We start from the raw sequence: 15,529 nt of genomic DNA on the forward strand, positions 1-15,529 counted from the left end.
TAAATGAAACAAGATGGGATTGGGAGGGAGACAAACCATAAAAGACTCTTAATCTCACAAAACAAACTGAGGGTTGCCAGGGGGAGAGGGGTAGGGAGAGGGTGGTTGGGTTATGGACATTGGGGAGGGTATGTGCTATGGTGAGTGCTGTGAAGTGTGTAAACCTGGTGATTCACAGACCTGTACCCCTGGGGCTAATAATACATTACATGTTTATAAAAAAATTTAAAAATTAAAAAAAAAAAGAATACTCTAGCGGAGGCATCTAGGAAATACATAGGGATAAAAGTTAACCACTCGGGCTGATTTGAAGAAGTGGAGGGACGGGCTAGATGTTCCTCGAGCAGCGCTGCCCAGTGAAAACATGACATGAGCCCCAAACACAAGCCACTCAGGCAGTTTTTCTAGCAGCCACATTCAAAAAAGTAAAAAGAAACAGGTGAAAATGATTTTAATGATATTTTTTTCTTTAACCCAAAATGTCCACAAAAGAAAGGGGGTCACAGAGGCCAGGAAAGAACAGGGGGGAAAATACAAATTTACTTTTGGTTAAGACATAGTTTCCTTCTGAGACACAAATTAAAAACATGTTACTCACGGTTTCTGAAGAGGACGACGGTCTCTGTAAACTATCACCTTGCACCCAAATGCTCTCTGTCACAAATGCGATGTGCTCTGCTTCAAGTATAAAAGGAGACACAAGAAACAGGGCCCATTTGTTCAAGTCATCAATGGACTGGACAGAGGGAAAGAAATACACAAAAAGAGGATTCAATATCAATTCAAATCACAACAGCCACTTACATCAACTCTGGGACCTCCCCTCCTCTGTAATTCCAGGCAGCATGGAGATAAGGTTACCAGACTCTCCTCCTACAGACCACATTAATCCTGAGCCTCTGGTTGAACTGCGACTATTTAAACACCTGCAACATCCCCTTTTTTCACAACTTTAACATCTCTAGGTATGTGCGATCCACCATTAATTCTGAAGCTGGGCTTACCCCCACCATTCCTTACTTCTTAGAGCATGAGGAGTTCCTCCAATCACAACTCAAACGCACATTTAAAAGTGGGGAGACTCGGGGCACCTGGGTGGCTCAGTGGGTTAAAGCCTCTGCCTTCGGCTCAGGTCATGATCTCAGGGTCCTGGGATCAAGCCCCAAATCAGGCTCTCTGCTCAGCAGGGAGCCTGCTTCCCCCTTTCCCTCCTCCTGCCTCTCTGCCTACTTGTGATCTCTCTCTCTGTGTCAAATAAATAAAATCTTTAAAAAATAAATTAATTAAATAAATTTTAAAATAATAAAAGGACAGTAAGTGAATTTTGAAGGCTTTAACCCACTAAAAACAAGGCATATCCAGAGCAGAAAAGCTGACACATAAGGGTACACAGGGTGAGCCCTTTCAACATCACCAAAACAGAAGGTCAAGGCACCACAGCCCGTTTACCAATTCAAACTTGCCCTTTTGATCTGGGAGGATCAAAAGATGTTTCCACCTGGCCCAGTAACCTGGCACATAGTAAACTATTAATAAACATCTACTGAACTAGTGAATGAATGAAAATTTGGAGGAGAGAAAACTCCTCTCCATGGATTAACATAATTATCATTATAGCAGTTAACGACAAACAACAGACTGTCCACCTTACACAAACACAGAACACGTGTATATTCAACAAAAAGCTTAAAATTTCAAATGTGTTTAAAGTCTTCGATTATAGTTATCAATATCGTGGGAGCTTCAATTACATACACATATGCATTCTATGCATCTGATTCTAAATATATGAAGTCAAGAGACGACAAAGACAGAAGATTCATTTGTTGTTGTTTTTTAAGATTTTATTTATTGATTTGACACACAGAGAGAGAACACAAGTAGGGAGAGAGGCTGGCAGAGAGAGAGGGGGAAGCAGATTCCCTGCCAAGCAGAGAGCCTGATGCGGGGCTCGATCCCAGGACCCTGAGATCATGACCTGAGCTGAAGGCAGAGGCTTAACCCACTGAGCCACCCAGGTGCCCCAGAAGATTCATTTCTGTAAAGTCACTTCAGTCCAGATAGACTGACAAGGTAGCTAGCCCACAAATCATTAGCCCCACCTTATTTTATAGCTGAAATCAACAGTAGCTAATCATTAGTCAAATTTTCCAATCGTGGGCCTTAACCGTCAGAGCTGAAACCCAACGACCACTAACCACTTCTTCATTCACTGAAATGAAGTCACTGAGTGACTATTCTAGGGCAAGCTGGAAACTAAGCTAAAAAGACCCAATTCCTAGGGAGGAAAAGATAAAAACTGGAAATATGAAGGTTGATTTAAAGTGGATGGTGGCGGGGCGGGGTGGGGGGCGGTGCCTGGGTGGCTCAGTGGGTTAAGCCTCTGCTTAAGTCTCAGGTCATGATCTCAGGATCCTGGGATCATCCATCAGGCTCTCTGCTCAGCAGGGAGCCTGCTTCCCCCTCTTTCTGCCTGCCTCTCTGCCTATTTGTGATCTGTCAAATAAATAAATAAAATCTTTTAAAATAATAATAATAAATAAATAAAGTGGATGAGGGCACAGCGCAGGCCTGTCCCACCTGGTGTGAAGCATGAGAAACAAGCCCTTGAGACAATGATACCTGAGCAAAACTCTAGGGTGAGGCAAGGTTAACTTCAAAAAGCAGGAGCACATCAGGTCATAGAATCCCTGAAAACCCAAGGCTAGCTTGGCAGGGGTGCCCCCACGGTAGGCTGGAGCAGTAGGAAAAAAGCTGAAAAGCTGAAAAGCAGTTACGGTAGTTAACAGATCAGGAAAGTCATGGAAGTCTTCCAAAAGTAAAACTTCTTCCAAGAAAATTTAAAATATTTACATCTCAACATTTTTGAATGTTCAAAATGTTTACTCTAACTGAATTTTTTTTTTTAAAGATTTTATTTATTTGACAGAGAGAATGAACAAGCAGGGGGAGCAGCAGAGGGACAGGGAGAAGCAGGTTCCCCACTGAGCAGGGAGCCCAATGGAGGTCTCCATCGCAGGACCCCGGGATCATGACCTGAGCAGAAGGCAGACCCTTAACGGACTGAGCCACCCACGCACCCCTCTAATGGAAATCTTAAAGGTTATTTTTTTTTTTTTTAAGTACACGAACCCAGATTGGAAACCACTGCAATAGAAAAAAGCACCCTTCAATCTTTCCTCAGTTTGCTCTCTCTCTCAATCTTGGTTCCTTAAGAGAATTAAGCCCTAATTAATGAACAGGGCCCTCCAGTGGAAGGAGTGTCTCCTGACTCGCTTCTAAGTGGTCCTAGCTCGGCACTCTCAGAACAGAGACAACAGTTACTCACTTTCGGTGGGTTATGGTCTACCAACAGGGAAGGGTACCTGATGATACCCACAGAACTCCATACTTAGGCATACAACAAAGTATTCAAACCTGAGATAAGATTTTAATTCCCCCGCGGGTGCTGTGGTTTCGCACACGTAGAAAATCTTACTTTAACGCTAAAAGGGAACCGACTTTCCGGAGGGAAGAGGGAAGGGAAACAAACCGATTAAAAGCAAATACTTCTAAGTGTTCATGAAAACAGTTATGTCAGCGGAAATCTGCGCAGACCGCACGGGGAGGTCCAGTCCCCCTCCAACAGCTGAGTGGACAGAACCGCGGCCCCCTTTACAGAGAGGGGACGGTTCTGCACAGACTGGACGACCGGCAGGTGAGCGGCTGCACCCGGCAGGTGTCAGGCTCAGCACCGGGTCCAAAACGAAGTGTGTGCGCAACCGAAGTCAAACAGACGCGGAGACCATCCGTGGCGCGCCCGGGTGGGCAAAACTCGCGACCCACAGGGCCATGTTTGTGCCTCGGAGATACCGGGCAGAGACTGAGGATCCGGGTCTCTCCGTGAAGTCAGGCTCAAGCCGACCGCAGCCCGCAGTGCGGGAGGCCGCCAGAAGCGCACTCCGGGTGCGCGGCGCAGCAGCAGCCATGCCTCCCCATACCCTCGACCCGGCACGCCGGGGACTGGGGACGTGTCGCCTGTCGCAGCAGTTCCGGACCTCTGGTCCCCCGTCCGGGCTCCCGGGGATATCGCACGCAGAGGTGCCCCCAAGCCCGCCCTCGGGACCCCAAGCCCGCGACCTCCCGCCTCGCAGAGACCCGGCACAGCGCGGGGCGGGCGGGCGCTTCCGGCAGCCTGAGCCCCGAGGCCGCGCCTCCCGCCGGCCCCGCCCCCCGCGCGCCCCCGGCCCCGCCCGCACCCCGCCGGCCCCGCGCCCGCCCACCTGGCTCTCGCCGACGCAGAAGACGCGGCCGCCGCGGCTCAGGCACACGCGGGCGTCCCGGGGCCGCGCGGCCGCGCCGCAGAAGGTGAAGGAGCAGCGCGAGGCGCGCAGCCGCTGCACCGTGGCGCGCACGAGCGCGGCCGGTCGGCGCCCCCAGCGCGCCCACAGGTACAGGTAGCACAGCGTGATGAGCATGACCGGCCGGCCGGCGGCGGGGCGCGAGCCCCGCACGCTCGCACCTCGGGCGCTCCCCTCCCGCCCGGCCCCGCCCCGCGCCCGCCCTCCGCGGGCCGGAAGAGGCCGCGCCATAGGGGTGAGGCCGCGCGGGCTGGGGAAGGCCGGCGGGGGCGGGAGTGGGGGCGGGGGTGGGGGTGGGGGGTGAGTACGGAGGGAGGAGCGAGGCCTCGCTGGTGGGGGAGGGGCGGGGGAGGATGGAGGGAGGGGGGAGGCTTCGCTGGGGGCGGGCCAGGATGGAGGGAGGCCTCGCTGGGGCGTGGGTGGGTGTGGATGGAGGGAGACTGCGCTGGGAGCAGGGGGGCCGCGCTGGGGGCGGCGGTGCGGTTGGAGGGAGGGAGGGAGACCGCGCTTGCGAAGGGGGGCGGGGGCAGGGAGGGAGGAGGAGGGCCTCGCTTGGGGATGCTGAGGCTGGAGGGAGGCTGAGCTGGGGCTGAGGGTTGAGGGTGGAGGGAGGCTGGGGGCGCTAAGGTGGGGAACCGCGAGCTTGGGTGCTGGGGGGGTGATGGAGGGAGAACGGAGGCATAAGGGAAGAGGAGGCTGTTCAGGTTGGCGAAGGACCAGGGGATTAGGCCCATTTGGCTAGTTTAAGCCAAAGTCCGGCTTCCCTTTCTTGGAGAGCTGGGAGGCAGATTGAAGAAGGGCCTGTGGGCATGTGTGCCTTAACTAGTAGTACCGTATGGGAGTCAGCTAACACGGCCTCTACGCTGTACAGCTGGGAAAATAAGGGGAGACTGGCTTTAATATATTATTCTAAGCCTTCTTGCAAAAAGGAATTTACAGTAAATTACATAAATTAACAGTACAATTATACACACACACACACATATATATATGACTCTAAATATTTTAAAATAAGAACTGAAAATAAGTTGAAGATAGACCAGCACTAAAAAGACTGCCTGGTATGGTATTCATGTATATGTGAGTTACCAGTGTGTGAGCATCCTAAAACCAGAAGAAGAGAAACTCATCAATTATGATTCAAGGTTCTTGTCCCCTAAGAGAAGCATAATTATTGTTGATGGTGACAGAGATCTCTCCCATGGAACCTCATTTGTTTTAAAAGGCAGTTTTGCAGGGCGCCTGGGTAGCTCAGTCGGTTAAGCATCAACTCTTGATTTCTACATAGGTCATGATCTCAGGGTCGTGGGATTGAGCCCCCTGTCAGGGTCCACATGCAGCAGAGAGTCTGCTTGAGATCGTGTGTCTGTCTCTCTCTCCCCCCCTTCCCCCTCTCCCCACCCCTGATACTTCCCCACCAGCTCATGTGTGCACTCTAATAAATAAATATTTTTTTAAAAATAACAAAAGGCAGTTTCCAAAAAAACGGTGTCCCCAGCAACTCTGAAATGTAGCAAAGATTTTCCCTGTGCTGCTTCCTACTCTGGCCTTTGCTATAAGTAGAAGGCCTAATGCAGTAGCAGTCAGGGACACCAATCCCAGGTCTTACTTAATCCAACCATAGACGTTTGAAGTGCCCTGACCATTTATTCATCTACGTTAAATCAGTGGTCCAGAAAACCCACTTCCAGAACTTCAGATTTACAGCCAGGTGACAGAGGAACTTTTTCTCAGTGTATACAGCAATAATAGATTTTAAACCAGAGAGAGAATCGGAAAAGAAAGAATCAGCCTCAAAAACAAGGTAAGCATCACAGTGGACCAGAAATAGAAGGACAGTAAGTGATGGGCAGGGCTGAAGCCGTATCCTCCACTTCCCTACAGGACAGTGGCAGTTGGAAAGGGAGTTCCCGTGTGGTCACAAGGCCTAAAATTGTGTCATTGGGTCAGTCCCTGGCGGAAGGAAGGAATGAGTCCTCCTGAAGAAGGCCTTAGCCGTTCCAGGATAACACAGGCCTAACAAGTTAGGAATAAGAAAATGAAAAAGCTTTACAAAGTGATAAACCCTGAGGTTTTACCAGGCAAACCCTTCAGATAGCCTTCTTAGAATTCTTAGAATTAGCTGAATTATGATTCTAAGGACACACCCTCTCCACTCCAGCTAGGTATGAAGAGGTCATCTCCTCTACCTGAAGGTCACAAGCATCTCTAGTTCTTCCAAGTTCCTTAAGAGCTTTGCAGTTCCACCTTCCCAGATACCGTAACTCTATCGAGCCAGAATAGGAACTTTAGATACTTCAGGATGTCATGGTCTCAGAAGACATCATGGGGAAGGGTCAGGGTCAGTTCTGTGCACAGCTCTGGGTTATAAAGAATGGGGACCATGGTGGGTCTGAGAAGTCGGTGAGGTCCTTTCTTGACCCTTGGACTGAGGAGCCCTGTTACCATTCAGGCCCAGGAAGGAGCACAGGAAGGCAGAGGAGTAAGAGAAGTTAAACAGGCACATGGCGCCCTGTTTATGATCCCACCTAAAATAAGGATAACAGCTCAAGGATGGAGCTTATCATTCCTGGATAGCAAAGGGAAATGATGCAAAAATAAGACATCAGGGGATCTCAACTATGTGCATACCTGATTCACCCCTTATAGTCCCTCACCACTCAGAAGTGTGGTCCCTGGACCCGTAGCACTGGCATCCCCCGGGAACTCAAGAAATGCAGAACCCCAGGCTCCACCCAGACCCACTGAGTCAGCATCTGCCCTTCCACAGCATCCCCCAGGTGATTCACAAACATATTAAAATTTCAGCAGCACTGTTGAAACCCGCCTCTGTCTCTCCCTAGATTTGGGTTGCTCTGGACTCTGCGCTAGACTATTCCAAGCTGGTGTGGAGAACAGACTAGGAAAAGAATACAGACGAGGGATTCAGAAGCAAGACTGTCCTTCACCAGAACGTCACTGCAGAAAGGAATTGTGGCACTCACCTGCCAACAACCAACTCAGTAACCCGTCACCATGCCTGGCTTCCTACAGGAAAAGCCAACTCCAAGTCTCCTGTCTGCCCCGAGGAGGCATGCCCTGGAAATGATGGTTTGGGGATGAGACAGAGTGTTAACCAAGAGTATCCCTCACCCAGAGCAGCTGTCCTCCCCGCCCCCAGCCTCCATTAAATAGATCAACTGTTCCTCCCCAGGGGAAGCCTATCTTGCTGACAGTGGCTCTGTCTGCTTCTGGAAAGCACCCTGAACCCAAATGGTCAGAGCTGAATAGGACAGTTTGCCAAGGGATCCCAGACTAGCTGGAAGCGTTTAGTAGATGCTGAATTTTAAATAGGTCTCACTGTAAACAGCTCACATTTAGCAATGGAATTAGGGTCTCCACTTTATGTAGAAGAATTTATTCCCTCCACATCAGTGTTGGAGAGCTAAAAAAATTATATTCAGAGATTCTAGGGTCTTAAGAATGACCCATCTGTTTGAAAAACTATCCTGCGTGGGGCGCCTGGGTGGCTCAGTGGGTTAAGCCTCTGCCTTCAGCTCAGGTCATGATCTCAGGGTCCTGGGATCAAGCCCCACATCGGGCTCTCAGCTCAGCAGGGAGCCTGTTTCCCTTCCTCTCTCTCTCTGCCTGCCTCTCTGCCTACTTGTGATCTCTGTCTGTCAAATAAATAAATTAAGCCTTTAAAAAAATATATCCTGCATAAAAATAATTTAAATACACATTTAATTGAAATCATGAGGATTTTGTTGGTAAAAGCTGTAACTTGAAGAGCTTTTCTTTGACTACTTGAATCTCTATGGTAATGTGTGTTTATGAGCCAGAAAGTGTCAGGGAAACTATCCGCATGTGCAGTTAACTGTTAAGTAAATTAAACTGTTTTAAACCAATAATCCTTTTCATTATTGGTTTAAACCCAAAAAGAAAAATTCAGTTGGGATTGAAAGAAACAAGCTACTGGCAAAAGAATAAATTAGAGGCTTGAGCTGTGTCATTTTAAATCTTGCTGATTAGGAAATGCCAGGCCCTATGGAGGAAGGAATCAAACCAACCACCATCTCACCCGTGGTCAAAGATCAATTTTGGAATCCCAATTTTTAATTGGAATTTTGTATTAAATTCCAAATAGGAAAATTTTGTCTTAAATGCCTTGTCTGTTTCCATAAATTATTCCTTATATAATTAAGAAAACTCAGAATGTATTATTTTAATTGCATTTTATTTTTATAAACTTTGGTTATTTTTCTAATAATGCTTTTGGAAGTTTTATATTTATCAAAACGACTCTAAGTTGTACACAGTCTGTAATTAAGGGGCACCTGGTTGGCTCAGCGGGTTAAGCATTTAACTTCTGCTCAGTTCATGATCTCAGGGTCCTGGGATGGAGCCCTGCCTGCCTGTGGAGCTCAGAGGAGTCTGCTTCTCCCTCCTGCTGGACCATCACCTCATGCACGTACACACCCTCTCAAATAAATAAATAAAATAAAATCTTTTTTAAAAAATACAGATAATGGGGCATCTGGTTGGCTTAGCCAAAAGACACTTGATTTTGGGGTTGTGAGTTTGAGCCCCAGGTTGGGTATGGAGGTTATTTAAAAAATAAAATTTCTATATATATACAGATAATAAAGGCAAGATGTAAGTTGTGACCCAAGAATTAAAGGATGCTTTCACATAAAACCTTAAGAGCCTATATTTGATGTGTCATTATTTCTTAATTATATGGAATGCCAAAATACTACCTGTCTCCCTGCAGCAAAACTAAACATATCAACTGGTAATAAGTAGGTCAAAATAAATGCTAACTGGGAAAACCATTTGAATTTATTCATTATAAATCTTGGTATAACAATATGTAACATTGGTAAGAGAATGTTACATATATTTTAAAAGAACTAAGTTTTAAGATAGGATTTATTTACCAACTACAAAAATGTATTGATTCTAATATTATCAGTAATTCAGTAATAGGCAGAACCAGTTAGTTTGCCTAGAGATCACACACGTATCTTACAATTATATTTTAGGTGACAGTACATGGACACAGTGATGAGGAAATGAAACACAGTGTACAACGCTGTTGTAGACTGCGCTGATTTCAAAGTGGAATGGCGAAGGGGCTCCCTCCCCACTCCTGCACCATCTGGAGGGGGCTGGGGACTGCCTGCTAAATTTCACTGCCTTATAAGAACTTGAAAGTGTCAACTATTAGAATACCAGCACCCTTAAGCTGAAAGCAGGATGAAAACAGTGGAACCAAACTCTCCATCAGGACAATATGTAAGGAGCCACACCAAACCAGAGCTTATGAATTACTGGGATGCCTGGCTGGCTCAGACAGTCGAGCTTGTGACTCTCGGTCTTGGGGCTGAGTTCGATTCCTCATTACGGAAAGGAGGTAAGCTTCCAAGAAAAATAGGGTCATGTCAGAAGATACAGGAGCCAACCCAAAGGGCCCCCTGCTAGCCAGGCATTAAATTTATGAAGAGCCATGAGATCATGATGATCCACAATAAAAGTTTTAAGTATTCTAAAAGAATGTAGAACATAATCAGCACCACTCATTTTTATTGATTATGTTTGTGTTACTGACTTTTTTATCCTATCGATGAAATTAGTACATTCTCCCTTTAGAAAGCTGTTTCTGAGCCAAGGGAGAATCATCCACACAAAGGCCTCGGAAGCTGTGATACCAAAGCAGAGAGAGCCAGAATGCAGCCGCATCTCGTTTTAAGGCTCCAGAAGAGTGGGGCACCTGGGTGGCTCAGTGGGTTAAGCCTCTGCCTTCAGCTCGGGTCGTGATCTCAGGGTCCTGAGATCAAGTCCCAGTCGGGCTCTCTGCTTCCCCCCTTCTCTCTCTCTGCCTGCCTCCCTGCCTATTTGTGATCTCTCTCTGTCAAATAAATAAACAAAATCTTGAAAGAAAGAAAAGAAAAGAAAAAAGAAACAGGCTCCAGAAGAGTGAAATGGTCCTACTGTAACACAGTACAAGATGTCTTAGGTCCAAAGACCTTAAAAATAAGACAAATTTTGAGACTTGATCAGCCAGTGTGCTAAGGACAAGCTTCTCAGGGGCAGAATAAGTAAGGCTTTGATTTGAATCCAGAGAGGGGCTAAGTGAGATGACAGAATCACCGATGTGACCACAACAGATTCAGATTTCTGGATTAATAAGGAATCTGTTGGTATCTCAAGGTTGTTATCTCAAGTGCAACATGAACAAAATCAACTGTATTTCCCCCCACCAATTTCCTCTTTATTCTGATTTCTCTAGCCACAGTTAGTGACATCAGTCTTTTTTTCACATGGACCCAGAATGTAGTCATCTTGGAGTCCTGCCTTCGCCTCATGTCCTCTAGATCAGTGGATGGCCTCTCCACCATCTCTTGAGTTTCATCTTTCTATCCGACCTTCTTCCAGTCCAAGCGCCCATTCCGCTCTCATCAGAACTAACATAATAAATAGCTTTCTGATGATTCCCCGTGGATCCCCTACTTCCCGAGGTTCTGTAATCCAGAGTTGTCCAGGTCAACTCTGATCTCATCCGCTCCACTACTCAAACCCTTCATTCCAGCCCTGCCCACCAGGGAGTTCAACGTCTCACCTGGCATTCAAGACTCTCCACTGTACTCTACTAGCCGGGTCTCCCCCCCCGCCCCACCCCCAATCCGCCATCCAGTCGCTTGCTTACTCACTCCACATCAGCACACCTTGCACTATGCTAATCACTGTGTATATTCTTACATTCAGACCTCTCAACTCTGCAGGGAGGCTGTTGTCCCCATCTTGCAGAGGAGCAATCGAGTGACTTCCTCAAGGTACCACAACTGGGTGGGGAACCTGGAGGCTGAATCTGTGTCTTTCTGACTTCAACGTCCTTCACCATATAAACCAGGCACCTGAGAGCAAAGAATGCTCTATGTACAACAATAATCACCAGAAGTGAGACTCGAGATGCAAGAGGGAACAGTAGCAGAAGGTTCAGACAGTGGCTCTGCTGGCCCGGAGGGCAGCCTCTTGTACTCAGATCAGACAGGCCGGGATTGTCCAGAATTCACACACATCCAAAAACCGTAAGTGAGATTTCATCAAGATCCTCCTGGCAAACAGCTGGCTCTGGAAACAGCCTGTTCCAAAACCCAAAGAAACCTGGGACACAGTTTCTGTACAACAGCTGAATGTCACTGGTTCAACAATATCTTAAAGAACCTCAAGTACAGGAAAATCCAAAGTTAAAAACTACAGTGTAAATGCTATGATACATTTTTTAGAAATCTAAAAATAATAATAATAATAAATGCTATGTGGTATCCTGGATTGGATCCTGGAACGAAGTGGACATTAGTGGGAAAACCAGCGAAATCTGAAGTCTATAGTTTAGCTGATGTACTAGTTTTGATAAACCCATGGTTGTGTAAGACATTAACACTGGAGGAAGCCGAGCAAAGAACTCTGTACTATTTTTGCAACTCTTGTAAGTCTAAAATTATTTCAAAATAAAAAGTCATAAGGATTAGCGGATGACCTTCTACTGAATTTCTTTGGGCATTTTTCTTCCCTGTCCCTAACTAGCCACATACGGCCTTCAGCACATCATATCTCTCTGCATGCCAGTTTCCAACTATTTTAAAAAAGGAGTGACACAAACCAGATCATCTCCAAGCTCTAAAGTTTTGGGATCCTGGGGTGCTTGGGTGGGCATCTGCCTTCAGTCCAGGTCATGATCCCGGGGTCCTGGGATCAACACTGCCCCCCTCCCCACTCTGCATCTGGCTTCCTGCTCTGTGGGAAGCCTGCTTCTCGCTCTCCCACTCCCCCTGCTTGTGTTCCCACTCTCTGTGTCTCTCTGTCAAATAAATAAATAAAATCTTCAAAAAAAAAATTAAGTTCTGGGATCCTAATATATTTATGACACGATTCTCTTTACAAAGAACTGATCTGCAGTCTTGTTCACGTGCACAACCCTGGCGTTTAGCACTGTGCCAGCACATGGTGGGTGCTCAATAAAAGTTTTTGAAACTAAACTGGCTCATACCTCCATTTGTTTTTTTTTTTTTTTTTTTTAAAGATTTTATTTATTAATTTAACAGAGAGAAATCACAAGTAGATGGAGAGGCAGCCAGAGAGAGAGAGAGAGGGAAGCAGGCTCTCTGCTGAGCAGAGAGCCCGATGCGGGACTCGATCCCAGAACTCTGAGATCATGACCTGAGCCGAAGGCAGCGGCTTAATCCACTGAGCCACCCAGGCGCCCTCATACCTCCATTTGTAAGATGAGGTAGAACTATTAACTCTCTTGCCTAGTTGGCCACTAGAGAGCGAAATGCTCACAGAATTTTCTCCACTGAATGCAAATTCATCTCCTCCAACAGAGGGGAGTGGACCTTCAGGTCCCCTGCATATAAAAATCCATCCCTGGTTGGGGGAAGGGAGTCACCATCTGTGCATAGTTTTCTCCCCATCAGAGGAAACTCTCGTTAGGGTGATTAGTACCATAAGCTTCCAGAAGATTAGGCAAACACGCACGGCACTCAGCAGGCTCAAAAGTCTAAACCACCTCGATAGATCAGAAGCTGAACTGCAAAAAGGTGGCTCCCCCCACCTCAAGTACTTGTTGTCTTCCTACTTCCTGAACAAAACGGGCTGCACTTTTAAAGGCTGGTTAAAGAGCTCAAATGAATGACTGGGAATTGACTAAAACCTTTATAACCTGAATGAAGAGAGCCTCAGCATCGCATCCTCTTAGCAACCCAGGGCTGAGCCCGTATGAGCTGAAGTTTGCAAGGCAAAGCAGCAGAGACCTCCATCTGGAGTCAGGCATCCTGGGTTCAAATAGTGCCCCACGACCCCTGGCTCCCCCCCATGGGCACAGACACGACACATACAGTGACCATGTGACTGTGGACAGGTGCCTTTGGTCCCACAGTGGTCCTGGAGGATAACAGCATCCACATGGTGCTGCCTGAGGTTCAAGAAGGTGTCGGGCACACAGGGCCGAGTAGTGACCGATCTGATCGAGGAATGGCTCACCTGGATGAGTCAAAAGCAAGGGAGTAGAACAGCAAGACACTTTCATTTCATCTTCCTAACTCTTAGGGGTGAATATCACAACCTCCTTCTAACAGCACAGGAAACGGGCTATGGTCTACCCAAAGCAGAGCTCCCTTCAAGTAGCTCAAGTTGTCTTTCTCAAGCCTGGAAAAGGGTGTCTGTCCCCAAATGTTCCTGAGCTGGCTCATCACAGTGCCTCCTGTCCCCACCATCCGACCCTCTCCCTCAGCCGTTGTCATCTCACGTCCCGACAGAATGAGATTTAAGTTGAAGTCACGGTCAAATACCGGACTTGGCTGCTGTCAGTGTCTACATTCACTTAGAAAATTCAGAGTAGACATCCTCCCCCGACCCCGCAGGGTGTAGGAAGGAGGACAGAAACCTTGTGATCTAAGTTGCTGCCTCATGCTTTGCCGAGTAAAATCCCAGACAGAGCCTGAGCCCTGAGAAAGGGACAAGCAGAGGGGCATCGAGGGAAACCGGGAGAGGGACAGAACCGAGGGTCAAAAACTTCAGGGGCCATTCGGCAGAGCGCCCTAGGAATGTCACCCAGCAAAGCACGGATGAAGATAATTTATCAAAAGGCAAACTCAGCCTAAAATTACAGCCACTTCGGTAACACCCAGCACCCATGGGTCCTCCCCTTGTGGCTGCGAGGGGCAGAAGAGTCACATAACTGAATTTTCTCTTCTCCCTCAGCCAACCTGGACATTTTCTCCTAGGAACTGAGATTTAGGGAAAGTGAATCCCTGCTTTAAAAAATAATACTAATAAATAAAAGTCACACCCATTACCAAGTTTTCCTACTGGAAATTTCATGAGTCTGGAAAGCAAAGATTGGAGGAAAGAACAGTCAGGAGGGTGGGAGCTTTACTCGCAGACATGCAGCGGCTTCACATTCCCCGGCCAGGACGGCTTTGCTTTCCTGTTTTCACTGAACTGTGTTTTCACAGACATACCAGCATCAAGACTCCAGGAAGGGCTCCAGAAAAGCTGCCATGCCCCCTTGTTGGTGTCCGCTGTTTTGCCGGACAATCCCCTTGTGATTTTTTAAAATGCAAACGTATTTATTTCTTAAATGCTACATTGCTGGTGAACATAGCTAATGCATAGTGGTCAAGTCTGAGTTCAGGTACTGATCTCAGGGTCTCAATCTATGGTTGTGATGGGTTCCTTGCTGGGCATGGAGCCTACTAAAAACAACAAAACGAAAAAACCCAATAACAACAAAAAAAAACTAAACCTATAATATAGATAAAAAGTGACCTAAATAAAATGAGTTTATGCAAATCCTGCTTCTTAGCGTCAAAAGCATGGCAGGCAGTTTACAGTAAAATAACAGTAAATGTGGTGGCTTAGAAGGAGAAATTCACTGTGCAAAGGGAAGCAGCAACTCTGTAACCACAGGGCTAGCTCGTACCGGGTTTATCAAGCGCTTTTAAATCCCTTAATAGAGTAAGGGCCGTTTCCCGGAGAAGCCAGGAGCAGATGACGCAGCCGAATGGGAACTGCTTTATACAGCCCGCTTTGAACAAGATTTCAACCCTGCAAAGATGATTGCATCCAGCACCCCCCCCCCTTCCCGGTCAGGAGTCCTGATTAAGAAAAGCAAAACCAGAGGAGCAGGAGGTGATCAAACCATTCCCGTCTATAAATAACTCCCCTAGGGGAGTTGCTAGCAGCAGGATCCAAGGCAGGAAACCCGAGCCAGAAGAATCTGGCCATTTCTTGGAGAACCCCTAGAGGAGCGTGCGCCCAGGGCCCCGTGGAGGGGACCCGGGCACTCTACCTGGCCAGACCCAGCACTGCCATCTGCGTGGCACATACCTGTTGCCAGAGCCCGTGGGGCCAACACCCTAGGTCGGGCCCTGCACCTGCACCCGCGCCGCACCACTGGGTGGCCTGTCGCTGCCGAAACGCACCGGAAGGTGTACCCAGGACAGAGCAGGTGGCAGCGGGGGAGGGGGCGGGGGGGGGGGGGGCATCGGGAAAGGCCAGGTCGGAAAACCCCTCGGTGGGGCCCCACTGCCGAGAGCAACCCGAAATCCTGTGTTGGCCACCGCTGGCCACGCTGGCATGGACTTCTGGCTCAGCCTGGGCACCCTCCTCCCCGCCCTCCTCTCCGCCCTCCTCCGCCAGGTTGC

At 47.8% G+C, this 15,529-nt stretch overlaps 1 protein-coding gene and 1 long non-coding RNA gene across 5 annotated transcripts in view; one reads left to right on the top strand and one right to left on the bottom strand.

Annotated features, from left to right (window-relative positions):
• HLCS (holocarboxylase synthetase) overlaps positions 1 to 15,319 on the bottom strand; it is a 222,448-nt gene extending 207,129 nt beyond the window's left edge. Inside the window, exons 1-3 of one of the 4 annotated variants that reach the window (XM_059164705.1) lie at positions 15,213 to 15,319; positions 7,325 to 7,418; positions 599 to 736 (exon numbers count right to left, since the gene is read on the bottom strand). Coding sequence is in view for 2 of the 4 variants with exons in the window: in XM_059164702.1 (XP_059020685.1) it covers positions 599 to 736; positions 4,263 to 4,457 (333 nt within the window). In the remaining 2 variants the exon portion in view is untranslated. Of the gene's footprint in view, positions 1 to 598; positions 737 to 4,262; positions 4,539 to 7,324; positions 7,481 to 15,212 lie in introns of those variants that run through there. The other 3 variants (XM_059164704.1, XM_059164702.1, XM_059164703.1) reach the window with 3 other exon arrangements.
• Positions 4,460 to 8,029, top strand: LOC131825363 (uncharacterized). Its single transcript, XR_009351234.1, has 2 exons — positions 4,460 to 4,575; positions 7,184 to 8,029. It is a non-coding gene; the product is annotated as an uncharacterized LOC131825363 (long non-coding RNA).
• Positions 15,320 to 15,529: the final 210 nt, after the last annotated feature.

The sequence above is a fragment of the Mustela lutreola genome, chromosome 2, assembly GCF_030435805.1.
Source record: "Mustela lutreola isolate mMusLut2 chromosome 2, mMusLut2.pri, whole genome shotgun sequence".
In the NCBI taxonomy this organism is placed as follows: Eukaryota; Metazoa; Chordata; class Mammalia; order Carnivora; family Mustelidae; genus Mustela; species Mustela lutreola.